Source organism: Capricornis sumatraensis, chromosome 5 (genome assembly GCF_032405125.1).
Source record: "Capricornis sumatraensis isolate serow.1 chromosome 5, serow.2, whole genome shotgun sequence".
Taxonomy (NCBI): domain Eukaryota; kingdom Metazoa; phylum Chordata; class Mammalia; order Artiodactyla; family Bovidae; genus Capricornis; species Capricornis sumatraensis.
The window spans coordinates 117,571,077-117,584,638 of record NC_091073.1 but is presented as its reverse complement, the minus strand read 5'-3'; the positions used below and the strand labels follow the sequence as shown (position 1 = coordinate 117,584,638).

General features: G+C 44.5%; 1 protein-coding gene and 2 pseudogenes across 1 annotated transcript; 1 reads left to right on the top strand and 2 right to left on the bottom strand.

Moving 5' to 3' along the window:
• Positions 1–632: 632 nt before the first annotated feature.
• LOC138079784 (sulfate transporter-like) lies at positions 633–1,481 on the bottom strand (annotated as a pseudogene).
• Positions 1,482–1,899: 418 nt separating this feature from the next.
• LOC138079783 (sulfate transporter pseudogene) lies at positions 1,900–2,755 on the bottom strand (annotated as a pseudogene).
• A 4,342-nt stretch (positions 2,756–7,097) lies between these two features.
• LOC138079782 (GTPase IMAP family member 4-like) lies at positions 7,098–13,307 on the top strand. The gene is made up of 3 exons (XM_068972459.1): positions 7,098–7,115; positions 9,824–9,877; positions 12,388–13,307. Exons 2-3 carry the CDS (start codon positions 9,838–9,840, stop codon positions 13,305–13,307), a joined length of 960 nt encoding a protein of 319 aa, XP_068828560.1. The 5' UTR covers positions 7,098–7,115; positions 9,824–9,837.
• Positions 13,308–13,562: the final 255 nt, after the last annotated feature.

Below are 13,562 nucleotides of genomic sequence, written 5' to 3'. Positions count from 1 at the left end.
TGGGGGCTACTCTACAGTTGGAGAAGACTCTTGAGAGTCCCTTGGACTGCAAGGAGATCCAACCAGTCCATTCTAAAGGAGATCAGTCCTGGGTGTTCTTTGGAAGGAATGATGCTAAAGCTAAAACTCCAATACTTTGGCCACCTCATGAGAAGAGTTGACTTATTGGAAAAGACTCTGATTCTGGGGGGGATTGGGGGCAGGAGGAAAAGGGGATGACAGAGGATGAGATGGCTGGATGGCATCACTGACCCGATGGACATGTGATGAACTCCGGGAGTTGGTGATGGACAGGGAGGCCTGGCGTGCTGCAATTCATGGGGTCACAAAAAGTTGGACACGACTGAGCCACTGCACTGAACTACAGTTCAATTCAACAGATATTCATTTAATTCCATACATGTGAGAAAGCTGAAAACCTCGGTAGTTTCTTTTTTTGGTTCTGCCTAATTAAAAGCTCTACTGCATTTATGTATCGACGACAGCCATCAGCTTCAAAGGAACAGTTCTGTCCAGCCAAAAGGCCAACATCTCCGGGGGGGGAACAATTTCCAGGTCCAAGGTACAAAATGCTACACACCTGAAATTTTAAACAACTGGCTAGACAGTATTCCTTCCTTCCATCTACTTTCTCAATCACTGAAAAAGCTCAGACCATTAGGAACATACATATCTTTCAAATTTTGAGAGTCTTCTGCAAAAGTCATTCTTCACATACACTGTAAAAGAGATTTTCCTCTTCATTTCTCCAGTACTCTCCCTGGGTCAGGGAGTCCCTCACAGAGGGATTGCACTTAGCCAGCATAACCTGGATGCCAATGGCCTCATGAACCCTGAGAACTTCTTTCATCATGTGGATCCCTGCTGGATCTAAAAGCTGTGCTGCATAGCAGTCAGTCACGATGGTGTGGAACTCTAAGAAATCATGGGAAAGTCGCACTGAAGCTTCATCCTGGATTCCAGTGAGAGCGGCTATTTCCCTTTTGATCTTTTTCTTTGCTACCTTCTTCTGAGCTGCCTATGAAATGATTGGATGGCATCACCGGCTCAATGGATATGAGTTTCAGCAAGCTCTGTGATTTGGTGATGGACAGGGAGGCCTGATGGGCTGCAGTCCATGGGGTCACAAAGAGTTGGACACGACTGAGCGACTGAACTGAACTGAAGTTACTAAGACTGGATTGGGGGGGAGGTTTATAAAGAAGATTTAAAATATTCTCTGTTCATGTAGTAGGGAGTGGATTCAAAGTGGACAAACTTGATGGCTGACTTAGCCTGATAGGTCTTGTAGGCAGACATGGATTCAAAGATTTCAGGCTCTTTTGTTGGGCCAAGCAATGAATTCTTTACTTCTGAGTATGGAGGATGAGCCAAAACATAGAAAAAACAACCCCAATAAGCAGGCCTATTTCAGTACTCAGTTCAGAGGACAACACAGTATCAAATGAGATAACTGTATCCATTCAGCTAATTCTCCACATTGTCCATGGAATTCTCTAGGCCAGGATACTAGAGTGGGTAGCCATTCCCTTCTTCAGGGGATCTTCCCAACCCAGGGATCAAACAGGAGTCTCCTGAATCACAGGTGGATCCTTTACCAGCTGAGCTTCCAGGAAAGCCCCACATCTTGGGCAGATTCTTAAATTTACATAGGGCTCTCCAGAGATTTGGCTTTCCAGGTGGCACTAGTGGTAAAGAATGTGCCTGCCAATGCAGGAGACTTAAGAGACATGGGCTGTATCCCTGGGTCAGGAAGATCCCCTGGAGGTGGGCATGGCAACCCACTCCAATATTCTTGCCTGGAGAAGTCTCATGGACAGAGAAGCCTGGTGGGCTACAGTCCATGGGGTCACAAAGAGTTGGACATGACTCAGCTTCTAACACTTTCACTTTCAATAATTAATAATCCCTGCCATTACTCCAACGGAGCCTGAGTCCAGGGAGATACTTGGCCTGAGATGTAACAGCTGTGAAGGAGGCACAGGTGACAAATCCCCTCAGCAAGGCATTTGAGGATAGACTGAAACAAAGCCTGCTTGATAGAGCCCATGGCTGCCTGATACACTCCAACCTTAAAGGTTACCGTACTGTCAACTATAATGTCATAGTTACTTGTGTTACATATCTTGCCTGATGTCTGGCTTAATAATGTGCTCCCATCTGAAACCACTCCCAAAGAAGGAGCAACATGGGCAGCATCACAGACAGCTCCGTACAGTTCTCAGTCAACTACAGCTGACTGATCATAAGGCACAACACTGCAAAATGCCCACAGAGATGTGATGGAGGTCCCCAATAGGAAGTAAATGAAGCCGACAATAAAAGCTGTGTGTAGACCATCGATATGTTCCTGGCCAGGCAAGAGAGAATAAGCAATGGGCTAGGGCACCAACAAGATGCCCACAATCAAGACAGACATCACATCTCCTAAAATGTTTTCCTCCAGATTACATTTTGGGAGCCACTGCAAAACAGGAAGGAAACCAAAAATGATATTTTGGGGTTTGGTTGGATTGCACTGGAAACTGTAGGTTTTTGTGGCAAATTGCCTGAAGTTAGTATCTAGTTTCTCTTAAGGCTCCAAGTGGACCATAGGATACGGTCTGCATTGATCATTGGTCTCAAATGGCTGAAAGTTCTTACGTGATTCCTCTTCATGCTCCAGGGGGATCCTACCTGGAGACCTGTATTGGTTATTTCCTTAAACGGAGTCCTCAGATGAAAGGTTATCTTGGTTTTTATTTTTCAAAGACATTTTTGGAGATAGATGTTCCAGCCTCCCTGAGCAAGAAATCAGATTGGCGAATTCACACAGGAGCTCTACATTTCTCAATGCAACTGGTGCAGGACTCTCGTCTCACTTTATACCTTCAGGCCAAGCTAGTTTGAGTGCATTCCTTCTACTTTGGAATAGCTCTTTGTGATTTCTGGGTCAAGCGACTTTTCCAAACTGCTTGATTCTGGGCCACCCACACACAACCTGCCTTCAAGGAGCATCTTCCACCCTGGCGGGACTGAGGGGATAAGGTGGTGTGGGCGGAGGCAGCCCACCTCCAGGCCAGCATTCCTTTAATCCATCAACCCCTTGCCCACCCATTGCCTGGTCCCTGGAAGAGGAGGGCCCAGCCAGACAGGGCAGGGGAGTGGCACGCAGGCACCATCTGAGAGGTGCAGAAGGTGACTCTAGAGTGAAAGCCCAGCACGATTTGTCAATATTTTGTTGAGGACGTTTGCATATATGTTCATCAGTGATATTGGCCTATACTTTTCTTTTTGTGTGTTATCTTTTCTGATTTTGATATCAGAGTGATGCTGGCCTCACACAATGAGTTTGGAAGTATTTCTTCCTCTGCAGTTTTTAAAAATCATTTGAGAAGGATAGCTGTTAACATTTTCATAAATGTTTGGTAGAATTCACTTGTGAAGCCATCTGGTCCTGGACTTTGTTTCTTGGTCTAAATAACACATTCAGTTTCATGATTAGTTATTGTGAAAGTGAAAGTCACTTGGTTGTGTCCGAGTCTTTGTGAACCCATGGACTATATAGAATTCTCCAGGCCAGAATACTGTAGGTAGCCATTTCCTTTTCCAGGGGATCTCCTCGACCTGGGTCTCTTGCATTGCAGGTGGATTCTTTACCAGTATCCCCATCTGTCAAGTGGGAGACTGCATTAGATTCCCCAATAGGGAGACTATAGAACTGATTATTGGTCTATTCATATATTTGATTTTTTCCTGGTTCACTGTTGGGAGATTGTACTTTTCTAAGAATTTGTCCACTTCTTTCTTGTTGTTCATTTTATTGGCAAGATTGTTTTAGCTATCCAGGTGCCAGGGTCCAGCCCTGCTGGATCCAGGGTGATTCGAAGGTGGGGATGGAGTTGGAAATTATTTCCTTGGAAATAACTTATTTAATTACAGATAGAGAGGGATTAGAAAATTAGTAGAGAAAAAGAGGCTTAATAACTTGATTTACATGGAATATCAATCACCACCTACGTAGGCCACAGGCGTCTTCCCATTCTCCCGAAGGAGGGGAGGCACTGAGGCCTCCATGGTCCGATCTTAGAAGCCCAGGCAAAATTAGCAGGCTTGGTGGGTACCCATGCACCAGATGGGAATTTGGCCAGAAAATAATAGAGAAAAGGAGGCTGAATAACTTGATTTACATGGGATACCAATAAAATTCCAAGACAAGGAATTTGCACCATCTATGTTGGGCCACCGGTGCCACTTGAATATCGGAAGGTGCCCCTCCTCAGGCTCCTTCTTGTGTGGGCTTGAAAACCGGGGCAAGTAAGCAGACATGGTGAGCACCCACGCTCCAGATGGGAATTCAGCCAGAAAAACAGGGAGCAGGAAAGAACGACATGAGGGAATCAGTCTTTCCGGAAACTGATCCGATTTCTTTATTTTTGGGTTGGCTTATATACCTTTTGTTACACATAGGGATGAATACAGAGTCACGCGGGGGTCAGCAGTCCTGACCTTTATCAAAATCAGGTGCTTCACATAAATGTATAAGAAAAGTCTTAGGGGTTTTACATCATCTTCTGGCCATGAGACCTGCTGACATTTTATGATCCTTTCTTTCTGATAACCAAAAAACTTATTTCTTCCAAGGGTGTTTTTTCTTAAACCAGGCACCACCCTCCAAATAAAGTTGCATTCCTATAGGGTGAGGGTGTAGTGAGTTACAATCAAGAAAGAAATTTATTTAACCTAAGGTTAACATGATTAATCTTAAAGGTTAATGCTTATTTCTCCTATATGCTAGTTATATTCATTATAAGGACAGGGAATATGGAGATTTAGCAGCAAACATCACCCCAACAAATGAAAATCCTTTTACCAATGTTCCCCTTAAGATCTATTTAGTCTTAAGATAGTGATAAAGTTACATTTTTATATAGCAAGGACACTGTGACTTATAACAAAGTACAGTGATCTATTACAAAAGAGAAAATTCATTAACTCAAAAAGTCTAGTATTGCTAACCTTAAAAACTACCATATTTCCTTTTCTATATCCCAAATACATTAATTAATATATTCCCAGGTGCCTAAGGATATGGAGGCCTGGAGGCAATCATTGACTCAACAATGAGAAAAGCCCTATGCTAATTAAGACTCTCAAAATACTCCAAACTCTCTGTGCTGTTTATGGTTGAGAGGTAGTAAACAATCATGTGGCAGGAGTATGGATAATCCTGTCACACAAGCTAGTCTGTCAGCAGAGAGATTTGACCTGAGACACCCTTGTCACACCCAGGGCCACACCCTTCACCAATATAATTCCTAACCAACCCACTATACTGACAATTTCCCAAAAGAATTTGCCTTTAGTAAGTCTAAAACATCTCGTGCCTTTCAGGTTGGGAGGCTGTAAACAATCACATGCGGCCAGACGAACCTATACAGGTGGGCTAGATAACCTTCAGAGTCCGTAAGCTGAAACACTCTTGTTATGCCCAGGAATTTTTATTGACTTGGAGCTGCAAGTTAACTCCTTCTCCGAGAGAACCGGTGGGGAACAGCCCCCCATGAAGTCAGAGATGTAGGCGAGAGCATGAAACAGTAAAGTAGATAGACTCAGGTTTTAGGGGTAGATGCTCGGGAACAGGGGGTTTCCTGAGGCTTGATCACACCTTTGAGTATGCCAAGCCTCCTTCCTCATGACCTTTGCCATGGGTGGAGGTCCTCACGCTGGCCCCCGGCATCCAGGGTCATTTGTGTTCCATACAAATAGTAAAATTTTGTGTTGTAATTCTGTGAGAAATGCCGTTGGTTATTTGATAGAAATTACATCGAGTCTGTAGATTACAATGGATAGTATAGGACAGTATCATGACAGACATTTTCACAATATAGATTCTTCCAATCCATGAACATATATATATATATATATATATATATATATATATATATATACAGTTGCCTCCTGCCTCTCTGGGTGGCTCTCCAAGATCAGCAAGTGGGCCTCCCTCAGGCTCCTGTCATATCACTGCTTCTGCACTGGGTCTCAGAGCATGAGAGATTTTGTCCATGCCCTTTGAGAGTGGGCTCTCTGCTTTCTATGCCTTCTCACTCTCCCATGTGTAAGCCCTGTAGCCTTCAAAGTTGCATATTTTGGGGCTTCTCAGGTGGCTCAGTTGTAAAGAATCTGCCTGCAATGCAGAACACGTGCATTCGATCCCTGGGTCAGGAAGATCCCCCAGAGCAGGGAATGGTTACCCACTCCAGGATTCTTGCCTGGAGAACCCCATGGACAGAGGAGCCTGGCAGACTACAGTCCATGGGGTCACAAAGAGCCAGACACAACTTAGCAATGACATAACAAAGTCAGATATTTTGGTGGCTCACCTTTCTTCTACAGGACCCCCCCTCTCTGGGGAGCCAGAAGTGGGGCCCAATCCCTTGCTCCTTGGGGAAAACCTCTGTTGTTCTGGTTATCTTCCCATTTGCAAGTCGCCTACCTAGGGATGTGGGTCTTGACCTTACTCCCTCCTATGTGTCTTGTTGTGGTTCCTTCTTTTTACCTTTAGCTGTGGAAAATCTTTTCTACTAGTTCTTAGATCATAGTTATTTTCTAGATGCTTATAATTCTGGCATGCCCATAGGAGGAGTTGCGCTCAGGGTCTTCCTGCCTGGCCATCTTGGCCAGACTCTGAGCATCAGCACTCTGGTTTTGACCCAGTAGTTTTTTCTCAACTTTGACAGCATGACCCATCTTGTTTCCCTCCCTTTTGTACTCTCTGCATGGCCTAGTATGGTAGTGACTAGGCAGGTGTGGCCATTCAACTGTAACTTTCAATTAAACAATTTGGAATAAAATGCAAAATTCAGTTCTTCAATTACACTTCTTACATTTCATGAGCTCAATAACCCATGTGGCTCAGGGCAACCTTACGGAACCACACAAAACAGTTTCATCTTTGCAAAGAGTTCTAACTCTCCTAGATGATCACAGGGGCAGCAGGTCTTTTGCAAGAGTTTGGATGGTTCCGCCCTCACTTCCTGTCTCCTCCTGCCTCCTCCTTTTAATAGCTTTGCAGCACCTCCTGGTTCAGGCTTGTCTTCAAAGTAAGAGAAGGGAGCAGGCCCCAGATTTTCTAGGTAAGGGAAGAGGTGTGTTTGTGGGGGTGAGAGGGAGGGAGGGAAATGTGTGACTTGATGGACGGGGACTCCTCCCCTGGATCTATATCTTAAACCTCCTTGCAAACTTGCTTTCAGAATATATTTCTCATTGGGTTTCTGTTTGCTGTTTTTGATGATTTTAGGCTGTAATCTGTTTTGAAGGCTGAGCCCTACAAACTGATGCCTCTTTCCATGGTGATGGTTCAGAGGATACTTGTACAAACAAATGATTCCTCTCACCATTCATAGAATTTATAAGAAAACTTGAAGTTTTCAGGATTAGCATTGACCAAGCAGACAGAATTCATTCTGTGGGAAGCTGGTGGTGAGAAGAGCTCGAGGAAATGTAAGAGGCACAGCTCAGCACTTCCCCTGTTGCAAAACCAGCACACAGAGCAGGACCAGTGAGTCTGTTACCCAGTTAACTCTCTGCTCAGAGCTGCCCCTTTGGACCTGCCTCCTCAGGGACAGTAACTTCCTGGGCCTCACCCCGAGTTGGGGAAGAGAAGCTTCTGGAAGACAGGAGGAGGGAGACACCAACCCATATTACTGTCTACCATTCAGGAGAAGCAGGGGACCAACTGATGCCTGTTCCTTAAACAACAGGAGGAGAATTCAGCCATCCAGTGTCAGTGTGTAGACAAGGTCAGTGTGTAGACAAGGTCAGTCCTCTGGTTTAGTATCTGAACTAGGATAAACAGAACAGCATTAAAGAATGCTGAAAGCAGAGTCCACAGACTGGACAGCAGACTTTAAGAAATAACCCAAACCTTGTGTGTTCCTATTTCTGGTATCTTACTCCTTCTCCTAACGCCCACAACCAACATCAGCTTTATGAACAAACCTATTCTTTAAAATTTGGTGATTTCAGTTCCCAGTTTATAAGAAGCTGTTTCCTACTCTTACTCCTAATCGACTTTCAAAAGGAAGTGTTTCAGATTTGTATTTGATGCATTCCTATCAGATGACTTTATCTTTAGCAAATAGCATTTTCAGCTAGCTTTAGTTAAAATCTGCTCTGCTAAGAATTCTTCACATGGCTTTCTCCATTGTCCAACCTTAGAAGGTAGTGAGAAAATAAAACATCTAAAATGTAATGCCATGTTTCAAGAGCAATGTGTTTTTAATAAGGAAAAAATAAGTTTTTTCACAGCCAGATGCAAGTAAGATATAAAGCTCAGTCACAGAGGAGGCAAGAAACAGTGGGGTATTTTTTAAATCAATTAATTTATTAAACAAATATTTTTTGAGATCCATGCTTTGTCCAATACTGTGCTTTTTTCCCCAGGAATAAGGGGGTATACAAGACATAGACAGTTCACCATCACAAACTAGCAGTCTACAAGGAGACAGTAAAAAAAAATCAAACCACATTCTATCATGGTGTGTATTCTATAGAAATTCTTGGGTGTAGTTAGAACAAACTCCACACCAAATCTGTCTTGTTGGTTGATGATGTGGGTGGAGAGGCCCCTCTGCAGAAATAACAAAACATTGAAGCCTCAGGGCTGAACAGAAACCAGTTGGCCATTGGGTGGGGGTGGGAGTGCTCCGGGGAGGGGCAAGTGCTCCTCAAAGATCTAGGAGCTGGGGGGAGCTTAGAGGATTCAGGGGACACTGAGGAGGCCAGTATGATGAAAACATTTTGTGAGAGAAGTTGATCGTGCAAGGCCTTCGGGATCATTCCAAGGGCTTTCAACTATTTGAAAAATAAAAAACAAAAGCAATCCATTAGAAAATCTAAATGAAAAAAAAGAAAACAAATATCAAAAAGGCATCTGACTATGTATAGAGAGAGTAACATGGAAATATACATTACCATATATAAAATAGGTAGCCAATGGGAATTTGCTGTATGACTCAGGGACCTGAAAACGGGGCTCAGTAACAACCTAGAGGGGCAGGATGTGGAGGGAGGTGGGAGGGATGTTCAAGTGGAAGTGAACATGGTAAATCTATGACTGATTCATGTTGATGTTTGGTAGAAACCAACCCAATGCTGTAAAGCAATTATCCTTTGATTATAAATTTTAAAAAGGCATCTAACTATTGAGTAGAGGAGGGATTGAAGATACAGTATCATTTGGGAGCCTACTACATTGCAATCAAATGATAGGATTGGATTCACATGGAGATGGGGAGATGTGGATAATTTTTCATTTGGGGAATTAAAATCTATAGGATTTGGTGATGGACTGTAAGCAAGTGAGGAAAGAAGTGTTTTAGAGATGACCCCAAGGTTCTTCATGAGCCATTTTGTGATGCCACTTACTGAAATTCGAACCAGGCTGGGGATGAAAGTCAGGATTTCATTTTGTCCAAATAGGTTTGAGATGCCCACAAAATTGCCAAATGGAGAATTTGACTGGGATAGAAAAGATTTTAACACTGGGAAAGGTCCAGGCTGCAGACTACATATAAATGGCACTCAGAGTAGTAATTGAATAGAGGAGGGAAAGGCATCCAGAACCAGTGCCAAGGAAGCACTTGAAGCACTAACATCTGTGTAAAGAATTTTGACAGTCTGAAAATGAGACTGAGAGCAGAATTAAGAAGTATTGAGAAATAGAGGAGAGACCGAGTAACAAGTTTATGAGGAAAGAGAAGGTGTTGCTTACAGGAGGTTGGTGTTTCTGGTTTGTTCTGCATGTCCCTGACATAACATAGTTCTGTCTCTTTATTCTCAGGAATCCAAACCACAATGGCCGCCCAGTACCTCAGCGAACCCAGGAGCAGCCACGGTGAGATGCTGCTTGGGGAGGGCAGCCAGGCTTGGTGGGGAGGGCTGGGACTCTCCTGCCCTGTCATCCAGCCAACATGTACAAGAGCAAAACATCTTCAACCACATTTCTCAGTTTCCCCTCATTTGCTCTGCTCCCTCATTCTCTCCACCCTCTCTGCATCCTCCTTGTGATGTGATGTAGCTTAACAGCGAGCAGGAGGAGAGTTCCAATACCCTGACTGCTCCCGGGCTTGATGAGGTTTCTTACTTGCTACTTACTGCCAGGTGGTCACAGTGGATCAGGGGTTGTGGACTCCCAGGTGGTTTCTCTGCCCCTCTCTTCAGCCTGAGAGGACTGGGAAGGAGGAATGTGGGGGTGATCAATGCCTCATTCAGGCCCCTAATTTCCTTGCTCCCAGTGGCCTCACTCTAAGCAACAAACTCAACAGACTGATCACTCCCTTTCTCATATAACCCTCCCTCTACCCCTTTGTCCTAGGAATAGATTCTACCATTTGAGCTTTTGCTGGTTCAGCAAATCACCCTGCAATTTAGGAACCTAAAACAGCAACAATTTTCTTGACTCTTAATTTTGAGGGTCACTTGGGCTGTGCTTGGGTCTGGACCAACCTGGCTAATCTCAGCCAGACTGACTCATGTGTGGGTGCTTGGCTGGTGGTTCAGGATGCAACACAATAATCTTGGGTAGACTCACAGACATGTCTGGTGGTCAGCAAGCTCTGGGTTGGCCAGGCAGACAGGGATAACAGGGCCTTGTGTCCCTCATCAAGTAGGATAGTCCTGGGTTCCAAAAACCAGAAAGAGAAGGCCAAGCACAATGTGTCAGTGCTTTTGGATTCCCTGCTTAACCATGTTTCCATGATTCTATGACCCAAAGCAAGTCACAAGGCCCAGTCATACTGAAGGGTTGGAGAAACAGACTCAGCATCCTGATGAGAGGAGCTGAGAATCCACCCTCCCAAGAGGCACAAGTGCAGAGATGGACTCCTTCGTGGCTATGGCTGCCATCTTCAGAGGTAGCCATCCATTTGTTATCAGCATTGGCCAATGGTTGCAGTGTTGGCACTGGGCTTCGTGCCTTTTCACTGCCAGGCCATGAATTTCCTGCACCCTCTCTCTAAGGCCAACCAATGCCCTGGGATCTCCTTAGGTTGGAGCTTCTATTGTGAGGCTATTAAGAATACTCTGAATTCTTATGTACATTTTGTCTTAGATAAATCTTAGCCATCCCATATCCACTGTTTGCAGGATTGGGAAATTTACTTCTTTTATCCCAGGGTTCTGGTTCTGAAATGGGGAAAACTCTGCCTTAGGGATTCAGGGAGCAGCAAACACTTCATCAGAAAGTGTGTGGGAGATGGAGATTAACTACAGATTTTTGTGGACATCACAGGAGGGGTTTCTGCAAGTTCCCTCTTCTCTTCGACTGAAATTTTTTCAAGGTTAGCCCACATCACAGAATAGACTGAAAGGGACAAAGTGGAAGTGGAAGCACCTGTTAGGAGACTGCTGAGGCAGGGGTGGTGATGAAATCTGGACTGGAATGATGATCTTCAAAACAGAGACAGGTGAACAGATTTGGAGCCAAGAGAACATGCTGATGGGTTGGGTCTGGAAAGTGGGGGAAAGAGGGGAGTCAAGGGCGACTCCTAGCTTTCCAGTATGAGGACCTGGGTGAATGGTGATGGCTCTGAAAATAACCTGGAGTTGGTAACAGTGTCTATGATGTTGTGCATGGTATAATGTAGGCATTGTCTCAAAGCAGAAATGAGTAGATATAACATAGGATTCCTCATGCAGGAATCAGACCCTTAAGTTCAAGGGCCAGCCGGCAAAGTCTGCCTTCTCGGAAAAACAGGCTTTCACATGTGATTGTCAATTGCCTTCCCTCTGGTCCTGGGTCTATGCCTGAAAAATCCAGAGGACTTTGACTTTATAGACACATTGCAGAGATATGCAGAGACTTGCTGAATACAAGCAGAGAAAGAGCTGGTAGATGATTTGATGTTTAAATTCAGGTTTCAATTGCTGTGCTCTACTGCTCTGATATTAACTTTCAGCTTTCCTAGGAAGTCGAATATGCACAGTCAATTTTGTGTTATCTGCTTCCACAAGGTCAGAGTAAGAGCTGAAAGGGATCCTGAAAAATATCTGTTGTTACTGTTGTTCAGTTGCTAAGTCATGCCCATGGAGTGCAGCATGCCAGGTTCCTCTGTCCTCCACTCTCTCCTGGAGTTTGCTCAAATTCATTGATTTGGTGATGCTGTCTAACCATTTTATCCTCTGCCACCCCCTTCTCCTTTTGCCTTCAACCTTTCCCAGCATCAGAATCTTTTCCAGTGAGTCGGCTCTTTGCATCAGGTGGCCAAACTATTGGAGCTTCAGCTACAGCATCAGTCCTTCCAATGAATATTCAGAGTTGAATATTTATTCAGTGGGTGGGAGACTTGCAGGGGAGACACTTGAAGTTCATTCTAACACTGGGTCTTCTGTTTCCTTATGTTCCAGGGCTTGCAAACTCCGGAGATTCCCAGCTGAGACTTGTCTTAGTGGGTAAGACTGGGGCAGGAAAAAGCGCAACAGGAAACAGCATCCTCGGAGAGAAAGTGTTTCCGTCTATCTTTTCGGCTATATCCATCACCAAGCACTGTAAGAAAGGAAGCAGCACCTGGAAGGGGAGAGAGGTTGTCGTCGTGGACACACCTGGCCTCTTTGACACAGAGGTCTCAGATGCTGAGACTGTCAAGGAGATTACCCGCTGCATGGTGCTGACCTCCCCGGGGCCTCATGCTCTGCTTCTGGTCATCCCACTGGGCCGTTACACACTGGAAGACCAGAAAGCCACAGAGAAGATCCTGACGATGTTTGGAGAGAGAGCTAGGGAACACATGATTCTCTTATTCACCCGGAAAGATGACTTAGAAGGCATGGATTTCCGTGATTACTTGAAGCATGCTCCTAGAGCCATCCAAGAGCTGATTCACAAGTTCAGAGATCACTACTGTGTTTTCAACAACAAGGCCACAGGAGCCGAGCAGGAGGACCAGAGGGAGCAGCTGCTGGCCCTGGTTCAGGATGTGGTGGACAAGTGCAAGGGGAGATACTACACGAATAGCCTGTATCAGAAGACCGAGGAGGAGATTCAGAAAGAAACCCAAGTGTTACAAGAAAATTACAGAGAAGAGCTCGAGAGAGTGAAAGCTCAGGTAAAACAGGAGTTCGAAGAGGAAATCAGAAAGCTGAAGGATGAACTAGAACAGCAAAAGCGGAAGGTGGAAATGGAAAGGCAATTGGCAGAAAGGGAAGCTTACTGGATTTCAAGGCAGCAAACAGCCAGAGAAGATGTTTTGAGTCAGAATAAGATACTTGAAATCATCTATACCTTGTCACAGGTTGCTTCATTTGTCTTCTCTCTCTTTAAGCATTAAACTTCATGAAAATATGTCTATATTTCCTGCATATTTTTGGGTGGTCCTGCCCCACGTAACTCAGAGCATTCTCCTTTTTCTGAGACTCTCAGGGCTAAGGAGAGTAAGTTCACTATTGATAATTGATATATGTTTGATTGATTTACCAGGAAAGGGATAAATTCTCAACTTGTGAAACTCCAAAGCAGAAAGTATTGATGCGCCCTAATTTGTGAAATCTTTCTCAGAGACACCAAGACAGGGAATGCAGGAGAC